Source organism: Schistocerca serialis, chromosome 4 (assembly GCF_023864345.2).
Source record: "Schistocerca serialis cubense isolate TAMUIC-IGC-003099 chromosome 4, iqSchSeri2.2, whole genome shotgun sequence".
NCBI lineage: Eukaryota > Metazoa > Arthropoda > Insecta > Orthoptera > Acrididae > Schistocerca > Schistocerca serialis.
Window position 1 is genome coordinate 949,991,584 of NC_064641.1, and position 16,353 is coordinate 950,007,936.

Here is a 16,353-nt window from a genome sequence, read left to right on the forward strand (position 1 = left end):
GTGGTTTAGTACATTTGATGCTGTACAATAACTGCGTTGAACATCGAAACAAAATTAAGTCATTTATGGGGGGAAGGTATCAGTCAAGAAGATGTGTAAAAATCAAATTTTTGGGCCAAATAGTTTTTGTGAAATGGAATGATAAGTGTGTCAAAGCAGTCGGAACACCACGTGTCTGCACAGGCGTGCAGTGCAGTGATGGCAAAATCGCGCACAGCGCGGAATGCGGGGAGCACGTCTATGTAGCAGCGAAAGGGTTAATGCGGCCGTGGTGGCTTTACTTCATAAACTGCGCGCTCCCCCCTAAACGTAAGTCTGCGGCGCGTGCAACTGGCAACGCAGCAATCTCTCGCGTCTGGGCGGGCATGAGCGAACCGCCAAGATAAAAGAATTGAACTACAGTGTCGGCGCCCGAGTGACAGTGTGGGGGCGGCGCTGTTGCAGGCGTGGTGAACCGCGGCGACTCGTTCCGGAGGCGGCGCTCGCGCAGCAACAGCCTCGTGCCGCCCCCGTCGCCGTCGCCGGACGGCCAGAGCTCCGCCGCCGAGGCCGCCGCCGCGGCCGCCGCCGCAGCCGCCCCCGCCGCCTCCGAGCGCGGGCCGCCGCCGGCCGTGTGCACGTACCGCGTCGCCATCCTGGGCGCGCAGGGCGTCGGCAAGTCGGCGCTCATCTCGCAGTTCATGACCTCCGAGTGCATCAACGCCTACGACAGGCAACGCGGTGAGTTACACCTACAGCTCGCATCCAATCTCGCCGCCACTGTGCAGTCGCACGCTGCTGAGCCGGATCGTCACGACCGCATAGAGACGAGACTACGGGCCGCAGACGCCGAAATCCACTGACGTAACGTCTTCTACAAACTCGGGTAGTTTTGATTCGGTGCGTGCGAACGAGTGTTTCGGAAACGGCGAAGCTGGTCGGTTTCTGACGTGCTGCTGCAAACTGGATGGAGACCATAATTTTAATTAATTATTGTGTTTATACTGGTTGCTGGTGAAGAGGAAATTTAGTTATTAGTATTTTATTAATGATATCAATCATAAGCAGCCATATCACAGTCGATCAAGAAAGTTATAATTAAGCTTTACTCGCTTAACCAGAATCGATGACTTTACTTGTCCGCAGTGTCGATGATTCGAAGCGATCTGCAATCCTGTGTAAATAAAATGTCTCGGTTTTCTTGCGTTGCGTAGTCAGTCGGGAAACCTCAGATCAATTGGAAAGTTAGCTTTGTTCGAGTTAAATCATCCGATGAAATAATGGAGCGCTTGGATCTAATAATTGCAGGTTCGTTTGCAATTCATCGGAAGTTCCCTTCTGATTATCAACGAAACGACACCTCCGTGCAAATTTCCAATCGGAGAATACATATATAATACACACCTTTGATGTAAATGCTCAGTATATATTTCCTTGAGTAGCATACAATATATTTTCAATCTCTTTCTTCCAGTAATCTCGATAGCAAAATTACAACTATTCAATGCGGCTATTCGGCACGGAGAAAATTCTAGAAGTCCTTTCAACACACACCAGAGAGAATTTTACAAAGAGTAATTATGCGCTCATGGAATAGTAATAGTATTGTACTACTTTACGCATCGATTCTGCAGGTATATAGATGGTCAAGTAGGAAACGTAATTCATTTATAGAATTGTGCATGGACAATTAGTAGAATATAAAGAGATATTACAAGACGATTAAACCGCGACTCGGCGACGATATGTTGGACGTCCGTAGCTTGTTAAACAGGCTATTTCAGGAGCTTAGCGACAAACTTTGAGGGATGACAGATCAAACAAAGACGATCAATTTTTGTTGAGAAACACGCGCATTCTGGTCCCCCGTTGCTGAGGTACGGCCAAGCTCCGCAGCTCCTAGTGACGTTATTCTGTAGAGTCGTGCCGGTCCTGTCACTCCGCTTGTTTTGTTGTAATATTGTCTTTTAATTTGTTTTAAGTTACAATTATTACCTTTTTATGTAAATATTTTGTGTAGAGTTTTTTCCCTTATTACTAACAGATTTGAAATTGTGTGCCAACACATTAAGTATCAGATAGTTGTGTTCCGGTTTACCACTGTGGCCAGGTGCTGTGTGCTGTCTGACTTGCCTGCAGCCGTCTTGCAGGCACCTTGCGGTACCGTCACTTGTCTAACAGCATCTTTTCGGCTGGCTGGTGTGTTTTTGCGTCTACCCACAAACCAATTTACATCTCTTCAACCCTGTACTTTTTGTTTCACACTTTTAATGTTTGAATAGAAACCGTTTCACTGTATTACGAAAAAATTATTCTTAATGTATGCAGAAAATTACGATCTTAAACTATAATTTTGTAGTAATTGTAAACTTCGTGTAATATGGTGTCCATAATCCACCAGTCGGATGTCTTAGTGACCCCCTCCCGGACCGGACGATTTTAGAGTGTAATGACTTCTCCTTCTTTCTTCTTTCGCTTACACCTAAGTCCCACAGCGATCGCAGGGTCGGCGTGGTTACAACGGATTTGGCAATGTTGTTTCTAGGGGCGGCCGGATGTCCTTCCTGCCGCCACCCCGTACCCCAGGGACGGAATCAGTGTACCCCAACTGTCTGCGTGTCGTGTAAATCGTGATATAGTCGAAAGTGTTTCAAATGTCTGCGACTCGCGTAACTGAGGCGGAACGTGTGGACCAGCCCGGTATTCACCTAGCGGGATGTGGAAAACCCCCTAAAAACCACTTCCAGGGTGGTCTCCACTCCGGCTGTCGTCGTTAATCCGCCGGACGGATTCGATCCGGGGCCGGCGCGCCTACCCGAGTCCAGGAAGCAGCGCGTTAGCGCTCTCGGCTACCATAGCGGGTTCTTTAGAGTGTTATGACTATTCTGTTCTATTAACTGTCCATTTTACAGTCTTTATCAGGATTAATTACAGTTCCTTCACACCAGGCGTTGTAGTAGTTCTTCCGTGTGTGCTCCTTCTCGAAGCACACTCCATTGTGAAGTTTGCCTTGCAGAATGAGCACATGTAGAGTGTTTCCTTCATCAACTTTTGTGCGCTGCAGGGCTTGGAAGAGTATATCTTGGTCCCTGAGCCAACAATTAGCTCCAGTTTGTTTTTCCTCATACCCCATGATAATATTTGAGGATGATCCTCTTTAGATGTTCGAGATGTCTGAAGTCATCGCCTTCCCCTCCATCATCCCCTTGATTATTCACTTCTGGCTGCTGAGTTCATTCCCTGTATCTGGCGGCCTGCAACAGGAACGACTTGTACTTCTCCTTATTTTTAGGGTTCTGTGTTCTACAATTATGAAGGCATTGAACAGGACAAAAATGATCAACCAGAGGACTACCTTTGTGTTCCATATGACAGTTTCTTTTCAGGATTAGGTGCTGCGACCAATACTAGTCTGGTCTATCTACACCCTTCATGTATTTATTGCACTGAAGGATATAGTCAGGCTTCTTCACGACACCTCGCTTGCTTTCTACACTCTTCATCGTAGGTGGATATGCAGTGCTAACAATTTACAACACCTGCTTGCCCTTCCAACCTTGTATAACCACATCTCCCTTCCGGCAGTATACGCCTTCCCTTCTCTTGGGATTCTTTTCAACGGTCCAAAACTAAGGTTGAGCAAGGAGGTTATCTACAGTTGTCACATTGTTGTAGTAGTTGTCCTGATAGACATGAGGCCAGATGTCTAACTGTTGTGTCAATACAGAAATAATGGTTTCATCTAGTCTTTTCCCTTCCCCACTACGTATTTCCAAGTTACGAAAATATCAGCTAATTCATCTCCAAAACAGCAAGCTGCATCCTCTGACATATTACATGCATAATCGGGAACAATTATAAAGCCTGGTTGGCTTTCGAAAGATTCCAAATGGATTGTCTTTAGTATACCCATTGCTTGTATCGACTGCACGTAAACATCTACCTCACCATCAATACAAGCACCACTCTCACACACCAAACACGTGGCTGTTCCCGCCGTTTAGGTGACGTACAGAGCCCAAACTCACTGCCACAATCACTACTATTATCACTGTTGTCATCCTCCGTATCACTTTGTGCATCCTGTAATGAATGCGCATAAAAATCATGATACATTTCGTCTTCGCGTAAAGCACGTTGTCTGTGGCGCGCCATCTTGTGCGTTGGGTTCTGGCTCGTGAGATCACCTCTGTGCTCGTGCCGATGTGACGGCTATCATGATCGTGTAGGGGTTCAAACATAGCTACACTAACATCTACACTCTTGCTACTTCGTGCCTTGTCAGCAGACAGTTCAAACGTTACCCAGCAGAGAGTACAACAGGGCGTAAAGCAGGAAATCGGAGCCGCCGCTAGCTACGGAGACCTCAGGGGGCCGTCATCAGTGTATTAAAACATTGTCTGTTATATTCGAGCCAATCCATATCGAACATTCTGTCCTTTTATATAGATAACAGACGAAAAGGAAATAGCGAATAAATAAATATCTTCAGAGACGTGCATTTTGCTAGTCTTGAATTCAGGTTTTATCGCTGTTAATACTCAGAGTTTGATTCTGACGATGAAGTGACAGTATCTGTGTTGCGACGAGGCGAGGGTAAATGGAATAGCAGATATTACCTACGAAAATCGGTTTCCTAGCAGAAGATACGCACACAACAGTACTTTCGTTGCAATTCATGGACGCTTATGGGAAACGGGGAGGTTGTGTCCTCACCACGCTGGCGGTGGCGAACGCTACGTGGTGGGTGAAGTCATTCGTAGAGTCAGCAAAGAACATTCAAGCAGCGGCGCAACACGTCACGTATCTATTTATACAGCAGTTCAGGAGCACGTAGTTCATCCTGCACCCTACCATCTTGGAGGACCAGCTGATTACTCACATCGTATGCAGTTTATGCAGTGTTTCGTACTCCAAAGAGTGAATGATGTTTCCTTCAACACACCTGTTTTATTTACAGATTAGGCCACCTTCTGGCGTGGCAGGTATCTTAACAGCAGGAGCAGCCACATCTGGGACTGTGAGAACCTGCTCGCGGTTGCTGTTGCGAAGGTTCGCCGTCAACATATGGACGGGAATTGTGGATAATCACCTTACAGGGCCTGTAATACTGGCACCTGGCTTAAGTGGAGCATCTTACTTACAGTTCCTGCAGACCACACTTCAGGAACTGCTGGACAGTCCACTGCATGCTGTGCGCAGAGGCCTCTGCGTCCAGCAGGGCGGAGCAGCAGCACACTTAGAGTTGTTGCGCGACTGCCGCTGACTGTCGGTTTTGGCGAACATTTGGTAGGAGGAGGACCCGCTGTGTGACCGGCGCGCTCGCCTGACTAGACGCACCTTCATTACTTCCTCTGGGGGCGTGTAAAGGAAGGATGTGGTTTCCGTTACTCCAATTGCCGTTAAACCTGATTGTGTGGCCCGAATCACTGATGCATTCTGTACTGTCTGCCACTGGGTTCCCCTAAATGGCAGGCAGCACCGCATAACAGCCACGCTTTGAGGGGAAACAAACCAACAGCCAAAAAGGCGAAGACATCAGGTAAACACGCCGAAGATTCCAGTCGATTAATAGGAACCTTTCCTTGCAGAGGTCGCCGCGACATCTCCGGCCACAGATTCCTACGCCGGGTTTCTATTGGCTCCAGCTCACTATATAGGCCCGGCCGGTCGAAGGCAGACCAGTCTTCGTCCGCTGGTAATGGCAACCGCTATAGCAGAGTCTCCGAGAAGATACCACCGAAGCCGCTGTACTGCACCGCCGATCGAAGTACCAGCCGACCGAGAGGAACCACATCTCCGGCTAGATCGACGGACGTCTACATCTATTGTACAGCCAGCTATTGTATTGTAGAAGAAGTTACGTTCAATAAACTGTTGAAGAATACAACAGTGGTTGCCATTAGCAGTGGACGAAGACTGGTCTGCCTTCGACCGGCCGGGCCTATATAGTGAGCTGGAGCCAATAGAAACCCGGCGTAGGAATCCGTGGCTGGAGATGGCGCGGCGACCTCTGCAAGGAAAGGTTCCTATTAATCGACTGGAATCTTCGGCGTGTTTGCCTGATGTCTTCGCCTGTTTGGTTGTTGGTTTGTTTCCCTCATAGCGCGGCTGTTATGCGGTGCTGCCTGCCATTTAGGGGAACCCGATGGCAGACAGTACACATTCGACCACGTCCGACAGAATTCAGACTTGTTCTGCTCAGCTGTACGTGCATTGATACGAAGGTCTGCAGCACGTACTGAGGCACAGCTGGACTGTTTGAACCGTTATGTAAATTACTGTCAGAGTACGCGTAATAATAAGAAAGGGTAATCTTTGTGCAATGGTATTTACTATTATAACCTTAAGTATGGTGCAGATAGCCGTGCCGTAGTTGCAACCACAACGGAGGGGTATCTGTTGAGAGGCCAGAGAAACGTGTGGTTCCTGAAGAGAGGCAGCAGCCTTTTCAGTAGTTGCAGGGGCAACAGTCTGGATGATAGACTTATCTGGCTTTGTAACACTAACCAAAACGGCCTTCCTGTGCTGGTGCTGCGAACCGCTGAAAGCAAGGGGAAGCTGCAGCCGTGATTTTTCCAAAGAGATTGCTACTCTACTGTGCGATTAAGTTTTGCTTTTTGTGCAGCGAAATAACTGATAATGGTCGAAGCTGAGATGACGAAAAATGTAGACTTTCAATGGCAAGTAAGGGGTTTCTGAAGAAGAGCAATTTGTTAACATCTAATATAGATTTAAGTGTTAGGAAGCCTTTCCTTCAAGTATTTGTATGAAGTGTAGCCGTGTATAGAAGTAAAATGTGGACGATAAACACGGTGTAGGCACGTATGAAGTGACGCACGGACGATAAGAAGAGAACAGAAGCTATTGAAATATGGTGCTACAGAAAAAAAAAATGTTGAAGATTAGATGAGCAGATCACGTAACTAATGAGGTGGTACTCAATAGCGTTAGAGAAGAAAGAAATTTGTGGCACAACCTGAGTACAAGAAGGGATCCGTTTAGAGGAGACATTCTGAGACACCAAGCGATCACCAATTTAGTATTGGAGGATAGTGTACAAGGTTAGGGGGGGGGGGGCGGGAATCGTACAGGGAGACCAAGAGAAAAATACAGTTATCAGGTTCAGAACGATGTAAGCAGCAGTAGTTATTCGGAGATAAAGAGGCTTGCATAGGATAGAGTAATATGGAGAGCTGCACCAAACAAGGTGGTTGGTTGGCTGGTTGACTGGGGGGAGGGGACCAAACGGCAACGTCATCGGTCTCTTAGGATTAGGGATGGATGGGGAAAGAAGTCGGCCGTGTCCTTTCAAAAGAACCATGCCGGCATTTGGCTCAAGCGATTTATGGAAATCACGGAAAACCTATATCAGGATGGCGAGATGCTGGTTTGAACCGACGTCGTCCCGAATGGGAACCAAAGAAGTCTTCGAACTAAATACTACAACAACAACAACAACAACAACAATCTTAAGGACGCATTTAAGACTGTATATCCATTAATAAAAAATGTCATCCTTGTGTGACCTATGAGTAATCGAAGTTTGCTGGTATGGTCCTGTAATACCCCATTGAATGTAGTCCGTGGAGGTTTTTCCTCTCTGCAAAGCAATTAGGACACCAGTAGATGAAGGAAAGGTGCGGGCCGCTCGGCCGGCTGACTGACGCTCCTCGCAGCACTGGGTCGACGGTCGCGTCCAGACGCGCGGCCAGCCTGGCGAACGGCTGCACGTCACCACGGACCGTCAGAGATGTTTCTGACTAACATAAATCCGTCAAATAAATGCAAGACTTCGTAATTTAGGTTACATTTAATTCATTTCTACAGCCGATTTACAGCTACTATCAGATCTACGAGAGCAAAATAGAAATGAAAGTTAGTATATCAAAATTTGTAAAATATGAACATGATTGTATTACATTTGAGGAAGATAATTATTAATTTACGAAGGCAGCGACAATGGTTGCAGTTCGTGGCAAGAGGCGGGAACACGCAGAGCACCCACACAACTGTGCAGTGCGGCCGTTCCGACGGAACACACGTCGTGGGCTGGGCTGAGCTGAGCAGGCCCGCCCACCGGTCAGCAGCGTCTTTGTGACTCTGCACTCCTCCCCACTGTCACTCGGCATGGACTTCAGTTTCGCGGATGGCAATGCGCGACGGCAGCAAACAGCACAGTTGGAGGGGCTCTTGGAACGAGAGGGTGTTGGTCGAGGGGACGGGCAGGCCAGTCCGTTCACCCACGTGGGGGCTGCGTGGGGGCAGGGGGGCGCGGGGGGGGGGGGCGGGCGTACTGCAGCATACACTGACGAACGTGCAGCGGGTGTCAGCCGCGCCGTCCCACAGCAGCAGCTCCTTGCCACTCCTGTAGCCAGCGCGATCACACATCGTGCCAAAGTTACTCTTCTCCTTAAGTTTTGCACACCTCTATGTTTGACTTGTTACTATACATTCACGTAGATTGCAAGTGTGCCAGGGATAATGTGGTTAGCGAATTGTGATACAGATGGAAACTGTTTACCAAATTTAAGGATACACCACATAAAATTGTAAGTACCATATATATGTTTAACTTCTTACCATAGGTAGAAAATTTCTTTGTATGTCGCATTTTCTCGCTTACTGGACGAAAAGAAAATAAATAAATAAAAAAGGAAGAAGGAACGTAGTGAACAGATGAAGGTATACTGGAAGAAACAAAAGAACAAAGAACGAAGAATTGAAATTGGTTCAAATGGTGGTTCAAATGGCTCTGAGCACTATGGGACTCAACTGCCGAGGTCATTAGTCCCCTAGAACTTAGAACTAGTTAAACCTAACTAACCTAATGACATCACAAACATCCATGCCCGAGGCAGGATTCGAACCTGCGACCGTAGCGGTCTCGCGGTTCCAGACTGCAGCGCCTTTAACCGCACGGCCATTTCGGCCGGCTTGAAATTGGTATGTGGTCCTCAAATTCGCAACAAAAGATATATATATATATATATATATATATATATATATATATATATATATATATATATATATATATATATATATATATATATATATATATATATATTGTGAGCTAACCGTCTCGTCCTTTCGCAGAAGAAACATGTGACTTACTTCAAAATCTACTGGATCACGGAACCAAAGGCTTACAAATACATTTTGCAAGTACTCTTAAATACTACGTTAAACTGACTTACAAATAAACAAAATATTCATTGTCTCATGTAAATATTGACTTCACTCCAGCGTATCTTCTTACTCCCACTAATAGACAACTTATCACTAAAAAAACGACATAAAAAATACCAGAGCTCCATGCGCTAATAGAAAGCACTGATGCTCAAATCGTTAAAGGCGCTGAAGCTGGCTAAAGCCGGATATGGCTCAGCCGAAATTTTTGCGAAGAATATAACGGTATTCCGAAAGGATTGCTGTTAGAAGTAGTTTATCCTGTCGCGGAATTGAAGTACATACTTCCTCTGCGTCAGTATGGGCAGAGGTCATTGTTGGCAACCGAAATAAAATAATTGGATCCTTTTACCGACCTCCAATTTCAGATGATGCAGTTGCTGAAAGGTTCGAAGAAAGCTTGTGTTTAATTTCAAACACTAACCCGACTCATACGATTATAGTTATCCTCGATATGTTGGCGAAAATACATGTTCAGTTCCGGAGGTACGCGTAAAACATCATCCGAAATTGTGCTAAACGCATTCTCTGAAAATTAGTTCATGAGCCCACGCGAATACTAAACGATCCTGAAAACACACTTCACCTCTTAGCAACAAGTAATACTGAGTTAATAACGAGCAGCAAAACTGATAAAGGGATTAGTCAACACATCGTTGTCGTAGGGAGATTGAATGTTGTAACGCCCAGATCCTCCAAAAATAAACGAAAAAGATACCTATTCAAAAAAAGCAGATAAAAATTCACCTGACGCCTTCCTTAGAAACAAACTCCACTCTTTCCAAATTTAATACTATCAGTGTATCCCAAAGAAATCAGGTGTTGACAGATGTGAAAAGTACCGAACTATCAGTTTAATAAGCCACAGCTGCAAAATACTAACACGAATTCTTTACAGAAGAATGGAAAAACTAGTAGAAGCCGACCTCGGGGAAGATCAGTTTGGATTCCGTAGAAATACTGGAACACGTGAGGCAATACTGACCTTACGACGTATCTTAGAAGAAAGATTAAGGAAAGGCAAACCTACGTTTCTAGCATTTGTAGACTTACAGAAAGCTTTTGACAATGTTGACTGGAATACGCTCTTTCAAATTCTAAAGGTGGCAGGGGTAAAATACAGGGAGCGAAAGGCTATTTACAATTTGTACAGAAACCAGATGGCAGTTATAAGAGTCGAGGGACATGAAAGGGAAGCAGTTGTTGGGAAGGGAGTAAGACAGGGTTGTAGCCTCTCCCCGATGTTATTCAATCTGTATATTGAGCAAGCAGTAAAGGAAACAAACAAAAATACGGAGTAGGTATTAAAGTCCACGGAGAAGAAATAAAAACGTTGAGGTTCGCCGATGACATTGTAATTCTGTCAGAGACAACAAAGGACTTAGGAGAGCAGTTGAATGGAATGGACAGCGTCTTGAAAGGAGGATATAAAATGAACATCAACAAAAGCAAAACGAGGATAATGGAATGTAGTCGAATTAAGTCGAGTGGTACTGAGGGAATTAGATTAGGAAATGAGACACTTAACGTAGTAAAGGAGTTTTGCTATTTGGGGAGCAAAATAACTGATGATGGTCGGAGTAGAGAGGATATAAAATGTACACTGGCAATTGCAAGGAAAGCGTTTCTGAAGAAGAGAAATTTGTTAACATCGAGTATAGATTTAAGTGTCAGGAAGTCATTTCTGAAAGTATTTGTATGGAGTGTAGGCATGTATGGAAGTGAAACATGGACGATAAATAGCTTGGACAGGAAGAGAATAGAAGCTTTCGAAATGTGGTGCTACAGAAGAATGCTGAAGATTAGATGGGTAGATCACATAACTAATGAGGAAGTATTGAATAGGATTGGGGAGAAGAGAAGTTTGTGGCACAACTTGACCAGAAGAAGGGATCGATTGGTAGGACTGTTCTGAGACATAGAGGGATCACCAATTTAGTATTGGAGGGCAGCGTGGAGGGTAAAACTCGTAGAGGGAGACCAAGAGATGAATACACTAAGCAGATTCAGAAGGATGTAGGCTGCAGTAGGTACTGGGAGATGAAGAAGCTTGCACAGGATAGAGTATCATGGAGAGCTGCATCAAACCAGTCTCAGGACTGAAGACCACAACAACAACAACAACTGATTACTTACAGTGAATCGAGTTTTTGGCGGACATATACGTTTCGCCTCACCTGGTCACATGCTGGAGGTTGAACTAAAACTTAGATTATGGAACATAAGCACATTTTCATGTTCGCTCTTTTTTCTTCTGACACTAGCTGTAGACATTTTACCGAAAACACTGATTTGAAGTCATAACTACAGTGTGTTCACCTCATGTCCCTTCCTGTTTGGTTTGTTTATGTGCATGTTGCCAATCTAAAGAATTATATGCTGAAAATTAATGTTTGTTTATTTCTGTCCTCATATCTTTATGTGTGTGTGGCTAGCCAGTGATAGTTATAGAAAGTTGAAAGAGAATGCAGTAGTTGTCAGACAGTGGTTGAAAGATTTGGTGTTCAGCTGATTTCAGTTCTGGTTTAAATGTTTCGTGGAGAAGTGCATGGAATAGTAAATTCACTGCTTACATTAATCGATAAAATAGCAGAATAGCATTTCAACAGATGATTATTATCAGAATACTATCACCCAACCCCTTTGTCCTCATTCTTTGACGCCTCATAATATGTCCTGTCAACTTACCCCTTTTGTAGTCAAAGTTGTGCCGTAATTTCCTCTTCCTGCTCTAATTCCGTTCCTCTTCTTTAGTTACACGATCCTCATATCTAATCTTCAGCATTCTTATTGATCACCACGTTTTGAAAGCGTCCATTGTCTTCTTGACAGAACTGTTCATAGCCCACGTTTCACTTACATACAAGGCTGCACTCCACACAAATACCTTTGTAAAATTGTACCCAATCATTAGAATTTATATTCGATGTGAACAAAGTTTCTTTTTCAGAACGCTTTTGTTGCTATTCACAGTCTTCATTTTATATCCTCTCTACTTCTGCCTTCTCAATTACTGCTTCCCTTGCAAGTCATTAAAGTCTTAGAAATGCAGTTTGGTTTCTGTACAAGTTGTAGATAATCTTGTGGCCCTATGTTTTAGAGCTTCAAAGAATGTTTTAATTAAGATTGTCAAAATCTTTCTCTAAACATGCAAATGCTATAAACACAGTTTCGCAGTTCTTCAGTGTGATTACTTAACTAAGTGGTAGAATCAGTATTGCCTTGTGTGTTCAGGCATTTCACAGGAATCTAACATTGTGCTTATGTTAGTTTGTACAACCCCTCCCCCTCTCCTCTCTACATATTCCTTCCACTTTCTAGCCTTCTCTTATTTGCTTAGTTCTGGCTTGCCAGATGAGTCCTTGGCGGTTGCTTCTCCTTTGAGCAAAGTTTTCTTTGTTCTTTCTCATTTTCATTCCCCTGTTTTCCAAGTGCAAAATCGCGTTGCAATTTTGGACTTTCTGTCAACGTCATGTTTAGACATTTCTATTTCCCATGGCCTACTTTATTTGCTGCATTTTTATATATTTCCCTCGTGTCAAATTTAATATATCACGTTTTATCTAACGATTTCTACTGTACCTTCTTCCCGTTCACATACTCTGCTGCATTCACCACTTTTTCTCTCAAAGATATCCATTCGTATTCTAGCGGATTCCTTTCTCTGCTTCAGTCAGTTGTTGCATTACGGTAACTTTAAGATTATCGAAAAACTGTGGGTCGTGACTTAGTCAAGTTCCATTTCCTTAATTTGCTACCGTTTACTGTCTCTTTGGTTGTAAACCGCAGCTCGTAACCAATAAATTATTGTAGGTTTGCGTCTGCACCAGGAAATATCTTATAATTTAAAATCTGGTTTCGAAAACTTTGTTCCAAGTATGTATTATTCTTTCATGATTCTTAAGCAAGGTGCTGGCGATGATTACATTGTGCTCTGTGCTAAATTCTATCAGGTGGCTTCCACTTTCATCCCTTCCCCCAAGCCTTTGTGTTTTTAGTGTTTTCCTGTACCTGCTACCGTATCACACTTTAAATTTTTGTCTCGCTTAACTATCTGAATAATCTCTTTTATTGTACATTGTTTCAATGTGTAAGGAGATAGTGAACAATCATGAACGGTAGTCATGAAATCTGTTTATGTTTAAATGAGAAAACATGAGTAATGAAATACGTAAAAGAGTACATTGTACAGAAAATGAAAAATTTGTATGTCTTCACCCAACTTCGTCTTTCCTTCATGTAGGTATAAGATATAGTTATTCAAACACACCGGTCGTTTCGGTGGGTCCCTCCCCGTACCTCAGTGGCTGTCCGTCATTGGCTACCGCTAGCGTCTGCCGCTTCCAGATGGGAACGCCAATTCCGCGAGCCGCCGCGTCAAAGCGGAAAACGCTTGCCGCTGCCGTTGCCGCACGCCGCGCTGCCGCGCTCTAGTGGGAACCGGCCTTTAGCTGGCAGGCGAGATGGCGCCGCAGAGCGATCGCCGGCAAATGAACTCCGCCTCTTAACAGTGTTTGGCCAGCCTCTCAGACGAGTGTTTGCCGAAGCAGACTCAGACCGGGCCCACAGTATCGGCGGGGAGCCGCCTGCGTTTCCTCGGGAAGTTCCTTCCGGAGAACGAGCCCACGGCACGCCCCTCGCCGCCTCCCGCCTGCCCCCCGGTACGAACTATTTCAGGGCGGCTCCAGTGCGCTGCGAGGGAACGACTCCGTTTCCGCCAATGGGTACGGATCGACCTCGGTGCGGATAGCATTCAGATGCGACACACAGCGGCGACTGTTTGTCGTGATGCGTCAGACGAGGAACACTGAATCTGATCGCCCAGTGTGACTTACAGGTTCTCTATCTAACAGGTTATAAGGGCAAAAAAAACCATTTTTGATATTTCCTACACACTGAAGAGCCAAAGAAACTGCCTAATGTCGTGTAGTGCCACCGGGAGCATGCAGAAGTGCCGCAAAACGACGTGGCATGGACTCGACTAATGTCTGAATCAGTGCTGGAGGGAACTGAGCATGAATCCTGCACGGCTGTCCATAAATCCTTAAGGGGTGAATATCTCTTCTGAACAGCACGTTGCAAGGCATCTCACATATGCCCAATAACCTTGATATCTGGAGAGGTTAGCTGGCAGCGGAACTGTTCAAACTCAGAAGAGTATTCCTGGAGTAACTCCGTAGCAATTCTGAACGTATGGGCTGTCGCATTGTCCTGCTGGAATTGTCCAAGTCCGTCGGAATGCACACTGGACATGAATGGATGCAGGTGATCAGAAAGAATGGTGGCGTACGTGTTACCTGTCAGAGTCGTATCTAGACGTATCAGGGGGCACGTAGCACTCCATTGCACACATTACAGAGCCTCCACCAGCTTGGACAGTGCCCTGCTGACATACATGGTCCATGGATTTATGAGGTTGGCTCCATAGCCGTACACGTCCATCTGCTCGATACAATTTGAAATGAGACTCGTCCGACTAGGCACCATGTTTCCAGTCATCAAGAAGTCGGTATTGACGGGCCCCGGCGAGGCGTAAGGCAGTGTGTCGTGCAGTCATAAAGGGTGCACGAATGAGCCTTTGGCTCCGAAAGCCCATACCGTTGATGTTTCGTTGAACGGTTCGCACGCTGACACTTTTTGACGGTCCAGTATTGAAACCTGCAGAAATTTGCGAAAAGGTTGTACTTCTGTCACGTTAAACGATTCTCTTCAGTCGTCGTTAGTCCCGTTCTACCACGTACATGATGTGTCCCTTCGCTCGTCCGCGGAGTATAACTCCAGGTTCAAACTCAGTTAAATATTGACAAACCAACCATTGTAGCAGCAGTAACCGATCTAACAACTGCTCCAGACACTTGTCTTATATAGGCGTCGCCAACCGCAGCGCCGTATTCTGGCTGTTTACATATTTCTGTATTTCAGTATTCCAATTTCTTTGATGCTTCAGTGTACGAAAGAAATTTAATTTTCGTTATTCCATAAAATTACCAACTCAATTAGAAAATTTAAAGCGCTGTTATAATCTGGCCATTATGAGGTGTTCTGGCAGAAGCGGGGATCGAACCCGGGACAGCCGCGTGGCCGGCAGCGGCGCCGGATTTCGCGTTTGAGGTTCGACACAGTAGGTGAGCTGTGTACTCGCCTCGATGCAGCGTAATGGACGCCGCTCAAATAGCCACAGCTGTATTCGTCCAGCATTTGAGAATAGGAGCATACAGCGCCTTCCGTCGAACATTACACACAATTTCGAACCTTTACGAAACTTTCTCTCTAGCATCCCCCACAAAGTAATGAAAGAAAAAAGATTTACCGCTGTTCGTTGACTAAAACGTCAGCATCACGCACGGTGTTTAAGGGTCCGTATCTCAGGCGCTGAAATCGAAACCATTATAGGATCACATTGTCGTCTGTCAGTCTGTCCGCCTCTTAAAAATCCTTCGCCTCAGGAACGATAGATGTCTCGAGCTGAAATTTTTATGACTTATTAAGGTCCACGGCCCATTGTCGAGGTAAAAAATTGAAGCGTCTAAGTCAATGCAGTCAAAGGATGCGGCCATTTGATAACCGCAAACTCGCTCATCAAAACCAAGAGAGCAATTCCCACTGATATAAAATAATAGTTTTCACAGTACTAATAAAGCCAAATTTAATATGAAAGTAAATCATACGATAAAAATATTTTTTTGTCATTCGTCATCCGATTTCAAACTTGAAATTGAAGCATTCCCGAAAGCCTTGGAATTCCTGGGACGGATACTTTGTCAGTATCAATGTCTATAACAGGCAAAAATCGCAGTATCCTCGATTCCGAGAATGTATGGACTCCCTATATACTTCTGTACGGAGTCCTCACTGCGAGAGTTCTACTCGCACCTGGCCAATTTTTCTCTTAGTTCCTTACTGCTAACTCTACTACCAACACAAATTTTAGACACTACCCACATATTCCACTTAATGGACCGGTAAAATTGTAGTCTATCATTGTACGACACATGGCGTTATAAACATTGAGATACGTGAAGAACTAGCTTTTCTTGAAACGAACTGCAAATTACCCAGACTACATTCATCCAGTGTTTGCACTTAGCGACTTCCAACAAACTTTAAATATGATTTCAAACCTTTCCTAAACTTTTCATTTGTCTATCAGTGAATAATCCGATGCTAATAAAACGTACATATTTG

General features: G+C 44.9%; 1 protein-coding gene across 3 annotated transcripts in view; it reads left to right on the forward strand.

Annotated features, from left to right (window-relative positions):
* Window positions 1–614: 614 nt before the first annotated feature.
* Window positions 615–16,353, forward strand: part of LOC126473608 (GTP-binding protein GEM-like) — a 460,931-nt gene continuing 445,192 nt past the window's right edge. For all 3 annotated transcript variants that reach the window (XM_050100775.1, XM_050100774.1, XM_050100773.1), the window contains exon 1: window positions 615–720. In XM_050100775.1, the coding sequence (XP_049956732.1) occupies window positions 681–720 (40 nt within the window). In that variant the 5' untranslated portion in view covers window positions 615–680. The remainder of the gene's footprint in view (window positions 721–16,353) is intronic.